This window comes from Oryx dammah, unplaced genomic scaffold (assembly GCF_014754425.2).
Source record: "Oryx dammah isolate SB20612 unplaced genomic scaffold, SCBI_Odam_1.1 HiC_scaffold_5, whole genome shotgun sequence".
Classification (NCBI taxonomy): Eukaryota; Metazoa; Chordata; class Mammalia; order Artiodactyla; family Bovidae; genus Oryx; species Oryx dammah.
The window spans coordinates 96,372,524-96,387,919 of NW_024070189.1; the positions used below are offsets into that span (position 1 = coordinate 96,372,524).

The 15,396-nt window shown below is 54.0% G+C and overlaps 2 protein-coding genes across 3 annotated transcripts; one reads left to right on the forward strand and one right to left on the reverse strand.

Annotated features, from left to right (window-relative positions):
• Window positions 1-2,207: 2,207 nt before the first annotated feature.
• Window positions 2,208-5,298, reverse strand: TRIR (telomerase RNA component interacting RNase). 2 transcript variants are annotated; one of them, XM_040240867.1, is made up of 3 exons: window positions 4,870-5,291; window positions 2,912-2,989; window positions 2,208-2,626 (listed from the first exon to the last, which is right to left on the reverse strand). In XM_040240867.1, the coding sequence occupies exons 1-3, from the start codon at window positions 5,221-5,223 to the stop codon at window positions 2,519-2,521; spliced, it is 540 nt and encodes a 179-aa protein (XP_040096801.1). In that variant the 5' UTR covers window positions 5,224-5,291; the 3' UTR covers window positions 2,208-2,518. The 2 variants fall into 2 exon arrangements, with proteins under 2 accessions (XP_040096801.1, XP_040096802.1); XM_040240868.1 differs by lacking the exon at window positions 2,208-2,626 and having other exon boundaries at window positions 2,913-2,989; window positions 4,893-5,298.
• A 490-nt stretch (window positions 5,299-5,788) lies between these two features.
• Window positions 5,789-15,066, forward strand: GET3 (guided entry of tail-anchored proteins factor 3, ATPase). Its single transcript, XM_040240849.1, has 8 exons — window positions 5,789-6,556; window positions 6,890-7,097; window positions 7,945-8,092; window positions 11,782-11,930; window positions 12,018-12,168; window positions 13,923-14,030; window positions 14,125-14,322; window positions 14,726-15,066. The coding sequence occupies exons 2-8, from the start codon at window positions 6,937-6,939 to the stop codon at window positions 14,855-14,857; spliced, it is 1,047 nt and encodes a 348-aa protein (XP_040096783.1). The 5' UTR covers window positions 5,789-6,556; window positions 6,890-6,936; the 3' UTR covers window positions 14,858-15,066.
• The last annotated feature ends 330 nt before the right edge of the window (window positions 15,067-15,396 follow it).

A 15,396-nucleotide genomic window follows, 5' to 3' on the forward strand; every position in this document is an offset into this window, starting at 1 on the left:
GAGGCTGAGCTGCTGCAGGGGCGACCTACTTCTCCCACTTGTTTCTTTTTAAAGATCCAGCGGCTTTTGGTGGCTTTGAGGGAGGAGGAGGTAGAGATGGCTCCATGGGCTTCCTATATCCCCTCCCCCATACTACATCTCCAAGGCTAACATCACACCTGGGCCAGCTCAGCACCATGAAAGGAGGGATACCTTTCGCCTCATGTGGGAAATAACCAGGCAAGCCTTACTGTGTGTTAGCAGGAAGTAAGGAGGCATGTCACCTATTTCAAAGTCTATTTGCTCACTCTTCAAGCTGGGCATGATTCAGCTCAGAGTCTTTGCACTTGCTGTTCCTCAAGCCTGCAACACTCTTGCAAGGACCATCCTCACTGCCTGTCCCACCTCCTTCAGGACTTGCAACAGATGGTATGACCATTCTTGACCAGTTTACAGTTGCCATCTTTCCCCCTCTCATCACAGATCCTCTTTCATACTGCCCCCCGGCCCCAGCATAGAATGTATAATGGTGGTGTGTATTTTGTTTCATGTTTCCCCCACAACCACAATGTTAGCTACACTAGGACAGGGAATTTGGACTGTGTTGATACTTGCAATTCCCCACCCCCCACAGTCTGAATCTTGCAGTGTGAAGCTGTGCGTGTGTGTGTTGGTGGGGGGGGGGTGACACTCAGTTGTGTCTCTTTGCGACCCCGTGGACTGTAGCCCACCAGGCTCTTCTATCCATGGGATTTCCCAGGCAAGAATACTGGATTGGGTTGCCATGTTCTCCTCCAAGGAATCTTCCCGAACTAGGGATGGAACCCATGTCTCTTGTGTCTGCCACATTGGCAGGCAGGTTCTTCACCACTGGGCCACCTGGGAGGCCCCATGGACAGGTGCTAACTCAGCCTTCATCCTTCTGCCTCTACAGGTCCCAGGCATGTGGTGACCACCATGGTCTTTGGAATCATGATGCTCCCCTAATAGAAGAGGGACTGGAGCCTGGCCATAGCATGGGCACGAGTGCCAAGAGGCTCAGCATTCATGCCTGGGAAGGCCTGGGAGATGGACCCACAGCTAGGATGCTTCGATGTTGCTCCATGATAGATTTGAGTTAGGAGGCACAGTCATCTTAACACCTTGGTTGGCTCCACGGATAGCAGGCACCCAGGGAGCCTTCAGCTTAAATAGGATGAGCAATGGGGCCAGGAAAACACAGAATTACAAGGAACACTAGTGGGGGACTAGGGGCATCAGGCTTCCTTCAGGACATCTTGTCCCCTAGTATAGCAGTTGTCCTGTTCTGCAAGGTGGGACAAATAAGCCCTTTTGCATTCTTTCTCCTGATCATATAAAAAAACACACCTTCCCTGGAAGGGCTACAAGTCGCTGGCAGGACAGACCAACCCCAGTGGAACCCAGATCCTGGTCCTCTTTACTTCCTCCACGGCCAACACCCTATTAGCTCCTCTTGCCTGATCACAGCCTGGTCTCCATCTCCCAGGCTCTGCCCAGACCCTTTCAGCCAGAGGGATCCTGTTAAGATATAAAACATACCATGCTGCTCCTTACCACAGCCCCCCAAAGGTTTCTTCTTACCAATAAAGTCCCAAATTCTCACCCTAGCACATGAGACTCTGCATATAACACACCCAGGCTTCTCACTCAGCCAGTTCCATTCACAGTGGCCTCCTCAAAGCTCCCTGTAAAGGCCAGGCACCCTCCCTGTCTGTATACTGGCTGTTCATTACCCCACAGACACGCTTCCTCACCTCCCTCAGGACTCTGATCAGATGTCTCCCTACAGCCTCTCTCCTGTACTTCTTTGCAGTCATCTCCCCAAATGGGTTCCCCTTTTAATCTGTGTCTGTTTCCTTCCACAAAGGCAGGAAGCACACGTGGTCTGTTTTGTTCACTGCGGTGGCCACAGGGCCTAGACAAACCCAGGCACCCGGTAAGTGCTCCTTGTCTTCGGATCTGAACTGACAGCTTTGGCCCAGCCCAGATGGGACTGTGCAGACACTGAACAAGAGCAGCAACAGGGCGTGGGGTGTAAGTCTCAGGCGTGAATTCTGAGGAGAGTTCAACCCCAGGAGGGGTTACACCCCCGTTATCCCCGACACCCCCACATCACTGGGGCAGACCCAGCCTTTGGTAGGTGTGCAACCAGCCAAGAGGGAAGGGCTTAAGTTGGAGAGAGCAAAAAAGCAAACCAAGCACACAACTCCAGCACTAAGTCATGTTCTTTACTTCCCAGAAGTGATGGCTAAAGGGTGGGAGGGGGGGTGAGAAAAGGAAGACAGAAAGAGCCAGGGGGAGGGAGGAGAGGGGACAGTAAAACACTGTTCTACGAAGTCTCAGGAGGCAAGTGCTCAAGGTAAAAAAGAGTCCTGGAGAATCATCCGCAGCTGCGGGAAGCATCTCGGTTTCCTTCTGTGTATAAGTCCTTGGGGGGAAAGGCTGCCGCGCTGCCACTGCATTAAATAGTTATGTACATCGCAGAGAGTCCCAGGCCGTGGGCAGGCAGGGAGGGGGGTCATTTCACCAGGGGCCGCGTTTTATCATCATCACCGCACTGGTGGGCTTTGTACTTTTTCACCTCTGCCATGTACTTGGCCCATGCATCACCTTTACTTGTTAATACCTGTTGGGGGGGAGGAGGGATACACAGAGGGTTGGGAAGGGGATGCCAGGAACCAGGGTCAGGACTGTCCTGAGACAGCTGACCCACCCACAGCGTATTGGGTCTGAGATAAAGATAAGCAGAGGCAAGTTATCTAGGAGCTGGGTTGAAAGCCCTCCTCCCCCACCCAGTACATCCATCCAAGGGCCGGATACTGAAGAGGGAGGGATGGGGCACCTCGGCCAGGCGCTGAGGCTAGAAGGAAAAGGCAACAGAGGCAGTCCCTGCCACAACCAGTCTGCTCACCTCATCCTCCGTCTTCTGCTTCTTGGCTACTATTCCCGTCTTGAGGGCTAGTTTGTTCCCGCCTCTGCGCTTGCCCACCTGGGTGAAGGGACAGAAGACTGCAACGGTTACAGGAGCCGGGGCCCGCCCTTGGCGGTGCTGAGGCCCACTACACCTTCCTAGCCCGGCCCGGTGGCCCGTCCCGACGCCGCGCCCAGCTCCACCAGCCGGCCGACCTGCGCAGCAATCAGAGAGGAGCACACGCGACTCAGCGCCTGCCCTGGGCCCAGATGCCCAAGCAGTCCTGGGCCCCCCAGCTGTCTTCCCAGGGAGAGAGAAGAATCCCCACATGAGGGGGATGAGCTCTGTCCTCACTATCCCCTAGTACAGACCACACAGGCAGCAACCGCTCCCTTTATTGAGCGCTTACTGTATACTAAGCCCTGTGCCAAGTGGCTTTGGACATATCATCTCCTTCAACTTTCACAGCTACCTTAAGATGAAGGTCATAACCGTCCATTGGACAGATGAGGAAACACCTTTGAAAAGGAGAAGCCTGTCCCCTGGATCACGCGGACAGCAGACAGTGGAGCTGGATTCAGGGTCAGGTGTGTTGAGTCCAGGGAGCACCAATCTTGGCCACCGCCTGATGCTGTTCCCTGACACCTAACCTGGCCTGGCCTCTGTGAGGGCACTCCCGCAAATGGCTCCCCCATGCCCAAACAGAAAAGGCAGTAACAACTACTGCTACTCTCATTCACAGGGGGGCACTCGGCTGCCACCCAGTTCTCACACCAGCCCAGGCTCGGTCACTTCCCATTCTTCAAATGTAAGATTTAGCCTGAACTTTCCCGGTCCTCTATTTTCTCCCACAAACTGAGGGCTTCTTGTGCACCAAGGGCCGTGACAGGCTTTACAGACATCCTGTCCCTAGCCCTCAACCAGGTGTTAAGTGACCTGAGCTGCTGAGACTATTCTCACACTCATTTTTGACAGATGAAGAAACTTGACGCACCCCCACCCAAGTCCATTACTCTTAAGTCAACACTTTTTTTCTCCACACCACAGGAACTTGCTCTCAACACAAGAAACAAAGCTAGCTCAGGGTTTACAATCAATATAGGTGCCCTTTTTTGAGCCTAGAGTTTCTCAATCTTAGGCACTAATGACATTTTGAACTGGATCATGTTTGCTGGAGAGGGGGAGGAGAGAGTTGTTCTGTTTCAGGATGTTGAGCAGCAGCCCTGCCCTCTGCTCATGAATGTCCGTCCTGACGACCACAGATGTCCCCAGACTTCGTCAAGTGTGGAGACGGGGTAGGTGGAAATCGTCCCCAGTTGAGAACCACTGGTTTAGCCCTTCCTAGAAGGCTTGCCCAATGGTAATCACATAAGATGCCCATTTTTGCAAGCAGGGAAAATGAGGTTAGGCCATCTCAGATGCTCCGGGAGAGCAGTGATGCCTGTCATGTTCAGCACAGCATATCCATCACCTAGCACAGTGCCCAGCACAAGGTAAGGTGCTCAATAAATGGACACCGGACGAAGGAAAATCATGGAACTCAAGCAAATCTCCTAGGTCACACAGCAAGCACTCTGAGTCTTTCATTCACACAGCTCAGACTCCAGACTTGAATATGACACCCATTCTCATAGTGGGAGATGGTCCCCAAATCCAAAGTTCGGGTGGGTACCACTCAAACAGGAATTCTAGTACCCTGGTCTCCCGATCCTCGGAACGCTGTTTCCAATGGAATCCCCCCCCAGCTCCCAGTTCCTGCGGGCAGACTCCTGGGGTCCCCATCTCCACCCCCAGACCTCTCTTGTAGGGAATCCAGGTTCTGAATCCTCAGCGGATGACCCGGACGGCCCCTTGATCGGAGTCGGAGGGTGGACCTGGATCCCGATCCCCTTTCTCGGTCCCGATTCCCCAGGCCAAGGAAGACCCTGGCGCCCGCCCCCACCCCCGCGGCTCCTTACGAAGCTGAGCGTGGGGCCCGGACCGCCCTTCCTCTTCGGATCCCCGGGACCCGCGGCGGCAGCGGTGGCTGGCTGATCGGGTCGCTGCGGGCCCGGGGGCGGCTCCTCCTGCCGCTGCCGCTGCTCCTCCTCCATCTTCCGCTTGAACAGCTCCAGGAAGCTGCCGTCGTTGGCGAACAAGTTCACGCCGCCCGACACTGGGCTCGAACCCGCACCCGACACTTCATCATCCCCGCTCTCGGGCGACGTCCCGGGTCCGGACTCAGCCCATCGGCTTCCGCCCCCGCCGCCGCCACCCGCGGGGCCCGGCGCCTCCCGACCGGGAGGCTCCGCCCGTCTCCCTCGGGCAGCCATTTTGTCACCAGGTGCCGCGCAAAGGACTCCGGGAAGGCCGCTCCCGGCCCCGCGCTTGGCGCCCGACGAGCCTGGTCCCGGGCAATGCATGCCGGGAAGACCCGTCTGGTGCTTAGGCGACCGCAGTGGGGGCGGGGCATGAGGGGCGGGACGAATGAGGAATAAGGCCTGAAGCGGCGCGCCCTCAAGCAGCTGCCCAGGCCGGCCCTGGCCCGCCCCGGCCCGCACCGCTGGGTCCGGCGGAACATTATATCCCTGCTAGGCTCCTGCTGGCGTTACGCAGAGATGGTCTCTTCCGGAATGAGACTATTGTTTGGTTCTGGGTGTGTAGCTGGCTCTCGGAGTGAGGTTCCTGCTTGGGACTCGGTGGTGTACTAGCTTTTCGGGGCTAGAATCTCCTTCTGACACCAGGGGTAATCTCAGGGAGAGACGTGGCCTGGCTGTGTGCTCAGCTGATACCTCGGAACCTGGGTCCCTAACTAAAACTAGCTAGAGGGCATATCTAGCCTGGTCCCCGAGAACAGAAATGGGGGTGTCTCTGGATTAGGTACCTATCTCTGGGATGGAGCTTTCATTTGGAAATAGAGACACAGCTCACTCCAAGGAGCTGAGAGGTTCATATCTGCAAATCAGGGTATGACTTTATGTGCTGCTGCTGCTGCTGCTGCTAAGTCGCTGCAGTCGTGTCCGACTCTGTGCGACCCCATAGACGGAAGCCCACCAGGCTCCCCCATCCCTGGGATTCTCCAAGCAAGAACACTGGAGTGGGTTGCCATTTCCTTCTCCAATGCATTAAAGTGAAAAGTGATTGTGAAGTTCTTTATGTGCTAGGGTACTGAAATGAAGCCACGGATATTTCTAGGTTGGAGTCTCCAACTAAGGTATAGTGTCCGCAAAAGGGCCTGGGACCAAGCATGTATTCCTGCCCAGGGCAGAGTTTCAAACAGAATTGGCTGAACTGAAGTTTCCCCTCGAACCTAGGGTAAAGTGGAAGCAGGTTTTGGGGAATCGGATGCCTTCTACAAAAAGGATGCAAGCCCGCAAAGGAGCTCAGGGCTCACTGGACAAGGATCTGTGGACCTCGCCCCCAACTGGAGTAATTCTCTCTCTAACCCACTCGCAGCGCCGAAACTGTCTCCAGCCAACTAATCGGTTCGTCTGTGATTGGTTTGCGTCAGGAGCCCAATGGCTCCCAGCCAATTGAATAACAGAAGAGACGGACCTGAGGGGTTCTGGGACCTAGTTCGGAGAATAGGGGCGGGAAATGATCGACAAGAAGTTGAGCCTATGGAGTCAGGTCAGGGTGGACCTCGGAACTAACTTCTTGAAAAGGGCATGGAATGGTGTTTGGTCGGTTGCTAAGGGGAGGTTGGCCCTACCGGGACGTGAGAATGATTGGTGAAAGTAAGAAAAGATGTAGCCAATGAAAGGAGTGCTGCTAGACTTAGAGGCCAATCAGTAAAGGGGAGTATCCTGGGATGTACCAATGCATTAATTAGACAGGGGGAGTCTTTGAAGAAAATGTAGACAAGAGGCTAACATGGTGAAGCTTGGAAGGGAAGACATTGGACATATAGCTTCTATTAGCTCCTAGAAGTTAAGCTATGAGAAAATCAGTTCAGCCTTCTAGCCTTGATGGGAATATGATAGGAAATTTCCCCTGCAGGTGCTTTGCATGGTGCGCTCGGCTTGATCACGTGATCCGGTTCCAAGATGGCGGCAGGGGTGGCCGGGTGGGGGGTTGAGGCAGAGGAGTTCGAGGATGCCCCTGATGTGGAGCCGCTGGAGCCCACGCTTAGCAACATCATCGAGCAGCGCAGCCTTAAGTGGATCTTCGTTGGGGGCAAGGGTGGAGTTGGCAAGACAACCTGCAGGTAAAGAGGCTGCGGTGGGGGCCGGGAAAACGGGTGGGATGTACCACAGGGTGAAGGGGAATCGAAAGACCGGGTCTTCCAGCACCAGCCGGGCAAGAGGGCTGGGGCGGGGTCTTCTGGATTGTACTCTCCAGAAGTTATCTGGAGCAAATGGAAGATACCTCCTGAAAGCCGGCCGGGCACCCTCTGAATTGGACCATCCCTGTTGGGGCTCAAGGGCTGAACCACGTTGAATCCAGCGCACGGGGTCCGGGAGAGCACTTAGATGTCCCCATCAGGTAGACTGTACCAGAGTGTGCCCAAGAAGGGGAGGGGCACCTGAGCGAACTATCCTAATCTGGTGAACCTTGTCGTTCCCTGCCCACGTGGGGGTGGAAGGCGGGAGGGAGGGCACATGATCAGGCTATCCCAGTCAGCTGGGAGGAGGGGAAGGGATCCCCCGGGCAGATTACCCTGGACAAATGGACCGAACCACCGAGTTTAGCAAGAGGTGCAAAGGACCCCTTAGCTTAGCGTTGAGGGAGCGGACACAGGGTCAGGCTGTGCTGACTGGACAGCCGGATCGTGATGCCACTCTGTGCCAGCGAAGAAGCAGGCATCACACCAGACTGACCCACTCAGCCGAATCTTACCACTCTAGCCAGATGGACGGTTCAGTAGATGAGATCTGAGAGGGTCCCACTGCAGAGATTGAGGCCTGATCCCACAGTCCTCCATACTCTTCTCTCAAGGCCCTTACTGATCCAGGTCCTCTGCTCCTGCGACCCTTCATCTCCCCTTGCAGACCTAGGGAGCAGAGCCTGACTCTTCACCCCTCCCCCAACCTTTTGACCTTTCTTTTGCCCAGCTGCAGCCTAGCAGTCCAGCTGTCCAAGGGGCGGGAGAGTGTTCTGATCATCTCCACCGACCCAGCCCACAACATCTCCGATGCATTTGACCAGAAGTTCTCCAAGGTGCCTACCAAGGTCAAAGGCTATGACAACCTCTTTGCCATGGTGAGTGCAATAGGGCTCAGGCCTACCCCACGCCCCACCCCACCCCCCCCCCCCAGCTCTGTCAAAGGCACCTTCAGGCCTTTCCTGTGAACACCCACCATTAGCTACCGTGTCCTGCAGGTTCTCCAGCCTCTTGTCTTTCCACTTTCCCCTCTTCAGCATACCCACAGGGGACTGGGTGAGAGACATTTGTGGATCAGAAAGGAAACCAGAGTAGCTGGAGTGAGCAAGGGGAGGGGAGGGAGACATCAATAATAGGACCTAGCAGGCCACTGGGAGTAGTTAAGCTTTGTTTCCAAGTTTATATATATTTTTATATTTATTTTAATTATGTATTTGGTTGCTCTGGATCTTAGTGCCAGGTCTTAGTTGCAGCACACAGAATCTTTAGTTTCAGCATGTGGGATCTAGTTTTCCAACCAGGTGTTGAATACAGGTCCCCTGCATTGGGAGGATGGAGTCTTAGGCACTGGACCACTAGGGAAGTCCCTGATTCCAAGTTTAATGGGAACCTGTTTGTTTTAAGCAGAATAATGTCATGGGACACATCGTTTTTCAAAAAGTTCCCTGTAGCTTTCATGAAGAGATTGGACTATAAAGTCAAGAATGGAAGCAAAGAGAACTGGGACAGTGACCAGGCTAGAAATGGTGGCAGCCAAAACTTGGTGGGGAGGGAGGTGGAAAGTGGTAAAATTTGGGATTTATTTTCATTTGTTTGGCTTCGGTGGGTCTTCATTGTCGTACACAGGGGCTTCTGTTGCAGTATGTGGGCTTAGTTGCCCCATGGCATTGGGATCTTAGTTCCCTGACCGGGGATTGCGTCTGCATCCCCTGCATTGGAAGGTGGATTCTTAACCACTGGACCATCAGGGAAATCCCTGGGGTGTATTTTGGAATTAAAGCAATTTGACTGCTTGGTTATAATGCATGAGGAAAAGAAATGAATTCAGTACATCTCTTAGTTGACTCCCTGGGCAACTGAGATGGAGAAGACTGGGAGAGGAGCAAGTGTAAAAGGCAAAAATGGGGAATTTTATTTGGCTTAGTGAGATCAAGGTGCCCATTGGTCATCCAAATGGAGACATCAGAGCAGTGGCTTAGTTATATGAGCCTAGAGGAAGAGGTTAGCATTGAGAGTCATTGTCCCAAGGGTGATATTTATTTAAAGTTGTGTGAATGGAGGAAAGAGTGAGAGAATAGAGAGGCCCAGAAACAACTCTAGGGGCATATCAACATTTAGGGTCCAGCAGAGGAAGAGGAAGAATCAGTGAAAGAGGCCAAGGAGGAGCCCCAGGTGAGGTGGGAGGGAAGCAAGATAGTATGGGCTCCTAAACTCGAGGAGGACAAAGGGACTTGGGCAGAAAGATTGTTGGCTCTGGCAGGCACATCCATTTTAAGCAGATCACCCTGGGAATGGGCGCAAAAGCCTGCCTGGAGTGGGTGAACCACAGTGGAGACAGGGATCACCATGATGGGAGGAGAGAAATGAGCGTGGCCATCCCTGGAGGGGAATGGGAATGAGAGTTAAGGAAGGCTTTTCTGAGAAAGGAGATTTTAAGAGCACGTGTGTTTGCTGATGCAAATGCTTCAGAGAATTCTCTGGCAGTCCAGTGGTTAGAACTCTGGGCTCTCTCTTTACTGAGGACCAGGTTCAGCCCCTGATTTGGGAGCTAAGGTCCCAAAAGCTGATCAGTGTGGCCAAAAACCAAAAAAAAAAAATGCTTCAACTGGAAGGGACAAGTGATGCTACAGGAGGGAATAAGGATGCTAGCCGAGGAGGGGCCTCAGGTGTGCGACTGCTTGCTCCAGTGCACAGACCCAGGACTTGCACTCTGCCAGGACCAGGGACTTGGAAGGAAGGACTGGGGCATTTTCTAGGGTGAAATGAGGGTGTTAGTGGCCAGTGGCTTCACTTTCTCACTGAGGCACAAGCCCCAGCAGAGACAGTGGGCCACTTGGGAAAGAAAGTGTTTGAGGAGGAAGGAGATGTGGCATTAATACTCCCACTGGTGGATTGTCTGGCTCATCAAATGCCCATTGGAGATTTGCGATCAGCAGTGGGGAGCAAGGTGAAGCTGTTTGTCAGGCATGTTCCTCGGATGTTTACCTTGGTGCAGCCATGCCAGCGAGCTGCAAATAATGAGAATGGGGCTTTTGCCAACTGTAGAGGGAAAAGAGTGTGTGTGCAGAGGCATCCTCTGGAAACTGGGCTGGATAAGGGTGCCAGCTAAGAGGAACACCGACAGTGAACAAAGGGGCAGAGAGGTGAGGATGAAGTGGCCCAGAGAGATCTAGAATAACAGGAGTTGAGAGAGCTAGGGTCAAAGAGTGGGCCAGTAGCTAGGAATAACCCATCAAAGGTGTGACTGGGGGGGGTGATATGCGGATAAGCTCCCCACAGGGAAGTGATCTCTGAGTCCAGGGAGTTGAGGGATTCACCACAGAAACCATGAAGTCAAAAAGAAGAGGTAGGGGCTTCCCTGGTGGCTCAGTGGTAAAGAATCCACCTGCAATGCTGGAGACACAGGTTCAATCCCCCTTGATGCAGGAATATCCCACGTGCCGAAGAGCAACTAAGCCCGTGTGCCGCAACCGTTGAACCTGTGCTCTAGAGCCTGGGCGCTGCAACTGCTGAAGCCCGAGAACCCTAGAGCTTGTGCTCCACAAAAAGAGAAGCCACCGCGATGAGAAGCCTGCACACCGCAATTAGAGAAAAGCCCTTGCAGCAAAAGAAAACTCAGCATTGCCAAAAATACATAAAATTATTATAAAAAAGAAAAAGAAGAAAAAAAAAGAGGGAACACAGGCAGAAGATAAAGAGGCATTGAGTGCAGGACAGGACAGGGACCCCAGGCTTGGTTATCCTTTCATGGATCCTACATCCAAGTTGAGGACCTACTCTGCCACACACTTCCCAGGTATTGGGGACACCACAGTGAACAAGACAATCAAAACCCCTACCCTCATGGGGCCGGCACTGTGGTGTGGAGACAGGTGATAGACATGATAAGTAGACACCATGTGCGTGTGTGCTTAGTTGCTAAGTTGTGTCCGACTCCTTTATGGCCCCATGGACTGTAGCACTCCAGGTTCCTCTCTCCATGGGATTTCCCAGGCAAGAACACTGGAGTGGATTGCTGTTTCCTTCTCCAGGGGATCTTCAGGAGGCTAGATGTTAAGGAGAAAGGAAAAGAGGGCTGCGGGTCTAGGGCTGCACTGTTAGCTCGGGCATTCAAGGAAGACTCATGTTACAGGACTGATCTGGAAGAGGTCCTGGGCTGGGTGGGGGAACAGCCAGTGAAATGTCCCTGCAGGGACTTCTCCAGCAGTCCAGTGGTTAAGACTCCGTGCTTCCACTGCAGGCGGCATGGGTTTGATCCCTATTCAGGGAACTCAGATCCCACACATTGCGTGATGTGGCCAGGTAAAAAGAAAAGGCCTTGCAGTGGGCTCTGGCTTCCATCTGGGCACTGAGGACAGTTGACGATCTTCCATCTGCTTGTTTGACAATCTGCGGTCGCTGAATACTCGAAGCGCCTAAGGGAGGGGCCGTGGCACCTCGGGGGTCTCCTCAGCTGTGATCCGATGATGGGCTGTGCTCAGGCGCCCCCCAGGCTCCCTCAGGTTCTGTGCCTCGGTGCCAAGGCCCCAGCCACAGCAGCCTGAATCTTGACCCCCTCGGCCCGAAGGAGATTGACCCCAGCCTGGGCGTGGCGGAGCTGCCGGACGAGTTCTTTGAAGAGGACAACATGCTGAGCATGGGCAAAAAAATGATGCAAGAAGCTATGAGCGCATTCCCAGGCATCGATGAGGCCATGAGCTACGCAGAGGTGATGAGGTCAGGCACGGCCAGGGGTACTGGGTGCTGCCTGGGGCTGGGGGCAGAAGAAAGGGCAGAGTGGGCCTGACCCTCTTCTCCCTGCAGGCTGGTGAAGGGCATGAACTTCTCCGTGGTGGTGTTCGACACGGCGCCCACAGGCCACACGCTGAGGCTGCTCAACTTCCCCACCATCGTCGAGCGGGGGCTTGGCCGCCTCATGCAGATCAAGAACCAGATCAGCCCCTTCATCTCACAGGCAGGCAGGGGCCCCCCGGGCAGCCAGGAATCCCCTGAGTCAGAACAGGGCTCCCAGTTGCACCATAACAAAGGCCTTTACCACGTGCCCTGTCAGTCAGCGCTTCCCAGTGAGGGGGTTGGGTCTTCACTGTCCGCCCTCCTCCACCTCGGAGTCCCTGCCTCCACCTCTGTGTCCCTGCCTCCACCTCTTGAGTGCCCCAGACAGAGCTTGAAACCACATACAGTAAGTCCATTACATATGAACGAGTCCCATCCTGAGATCAAGTTTGTAAGTCCAGTTTGTCCGTAAGTTCAACAGAGTTAACCTGGGATCCCAAAGAACACAATTGTCTTTGTAGTTCTGTACTGTACTGTTGTTGTTTAGCTGCTCAGTCACTTCTGACTTTTTTGTGAACCCATGAACTGTAGCCCACCAGGCTCCTCTGTCCATGGGATTTCCCAGGCAAGAATTCGGGAGTTGGTTGTCATTTCCTTCACCAGGGGATCTTCCCAACCCAGGGATTGGACCTGAGTCTCCTGCATCAGCAGGCGGGTTCTTTACCGCTGAGTGCCCAGGAAAGCCCATACCATACTGTAATGAGTTTATAATACTTCTTGCACAAATAATACATTAAAAAAACACAAAAAATAAAGCATTTTTAAACTCACAGGACAGTACCTTAAAAAGTACACTAGTGCAGTACAACAGTTGGCATACAGATCGGGCAAGAAGAGTTACTGACTGGAGGAGGGAGAGGTTAGAGGTGGCAGAGCTGAAGGATCGTCAGCAATAGGAGACGGAGGGCAAGCTGCAGTTTCAGTCGCGCCTGACATTAATAGCACAAGTTCTGGCTTCTGGCTGAAACCAGATGTATGTTTGTATCTTCAGAAGTTCACAGCTTGAAGGTTCCTATGTAGGGGACTTCCTGTATCCAGAGCCAGGTAGCCCAGGTTCAAATGCACTGCACTCTGGTGTGATACTGCTCTGTGACCTCAAGTCAGTTCCCCTCTCTGGGCCATGTCTGTCAAATGGAGAGCGTGCGGGTCTCCCCACCATGGGTTGTTATTAGCACGACATGACAACCCTAATGACCCCACGCTTCTGCACACCACTCCCACCTCCCTGGTTATGGATGGTCCCCTGGTGAGGACTTGAATCTCAGGTAGTAACTTTTTTTTTCTATTGGTGGTTGCTCTGGGTCTCCATTTCTGTGAGGGCTTTTCTCTAGTTCCAGCAAGCGGAGATTACTCTCTAGCTGCAGTGCCTGGGCTCCTACACTGCAGTGGCTTCTCTTCGTTTCAGAGCACAGTCTCTAGGTGCATGGGCTTTGGGGGTTGCAGCACACGGGCTTATTGCTCCTCAGCATGTGGGATCTTCTGGGATCAGGGATCGAACCCATGTCTCCCACTTTGGCAGGTGGATTCTTAACCACTGAGCCATCAGGGAAGCCCCCCTCAGGTAGTAAAATTCGTGGAGCATTTCCTGTGTGCCAGGCACCCTTCTGAGTGTGTGACAGTGTGTTGTATAGGACAGCAGCTCTACACATGGGGAAACCGAGGCACTAACCTGCCCACGGTCCCACAAAAATGGGCAGAGCTCGGGATGGACCCGTATGATCTGCTCAAGGGGCCACATCTGAAACCACTGGGAGGTGTTGGGATTCGTTTCCTCCCCGCACCCGCCCTGCCCTCCCCAACCAAGTGTCTAGTGAGCTGGACCCAGGGAGTGTAATGGGCACCAAGTAAACCGTGAGCGCTCTCCCATCCCCATAGATGTGCAACATGCTGGGCCTCGGCGACATGAACGCAGACCAGCTGGCCTCCAAGCTGGAAGAAACGCTGCCTGTCATCCGCTCCGTCAGCGAGCAGTTCAAAGACCCTGTGAGTTCAGATCCAGGTGGGCGGTGAGAGGCTCCGGGAACCATGGGGACAGGGCTGAGACCTGCCCCTCCCTGTCCTCTCTTGCCTCCCACAGGAGCAAACAACCTTCATCTGTGTGTGCATCGCGGAGTTCCTGTCCCTGTATGAAACCGAACGGCTGATCCAGGAGCTGGCCAAGTGCAAGATTGACACGCACAATATCATTGTCAACCAGCTCGTCTTCCCTGATCCCGAGAAGCCCTGTAAGATGTGTGAGGCCCGCCACAAGATCCAAGCCAAGTACCTGGATCAGGTGTGCACACCCACCCTCCCGCCCAGTCTCACACTTTGACCCCCAGAAGCTGCGGTCTGGCCCAGCCCAGCCGGCCCAGCTGATCTTTTACTGTGTTCTCTGATCTTTTGCTCCATCTCACTCTCTGTTCATCTGCCTAATCCCCTGCCCTTCACCTCCTGCTTCAGACCTGATTCTGGCCTTTGTAGACTAGCTGGCCTGGGTATCTTTGATCCTGGGGAGTGGGAGGTCCAGGCCCGGGATCTCTGACCTCACTGGTGCCACTCCCACCCATGACCCTGTAAAGTCCTTGCTCATATTCTCTCCCTGACCCTGAGACCCCCCCCAGCCTGACCCTTTACACCAATCACATCCTGTCCCTGCCCTGGGGCCCCCTGACTGCTGCCTTCTGCCCCTGCCACAGATGGAGGACCTATACGAAGACTTCCACATTGTGAAGCTGCCGCTGCTGCCCCATGAGGTTCGGGGAGCGGACAAGGTCAACACCTTCTCTGCTCTCCTCTTGGAGCCCTACAAGCCCCCCAGTGCGCAATAGCACCTCCACCAGCCCCAGCTGCCATTTCACACCCACCCGCCACCCACCGGGGCAGAGTTTGCACAAAGTTCCCCCTCTAATACAGGGGAACCACTTGGGGGATGGGAGGCGGGGAGGGGGTCTTTTCCCCCTGGTGGGGCTGGGGGAGCTATAGCTGCACCCCCACCTCTCCCCACCTCTCCTCCCTCAATAAAATGATCTTAAACTTCTGTGGATATTGATATGAGGTAGGAGTTGGGGCTTAGTACCTTCATGTACGGTTGCACAGGTTGTACACTGCACAAAGATGTCACATCCAGAGAGGCACTGTCACAACAGAGATCTAATAGAGATGCATGTTTATTGTGGCAATTTTAGAAGGAGGGTTCTTTGGTAAAGGAGTGCTGTTTTCTTGGTCTTTGTGGGTCAGGGTATCTTTCTGGGCTGTAAAGCCTGGAATAGAAGAAGTTGCATCTGCCCACATCCTTCAGAGCTCAGAGCGTGGGAACCAAGAGGCCCCTTGGCCAGCCCCAGGCTGGTGGGGAGCGGATTAGGCCGGC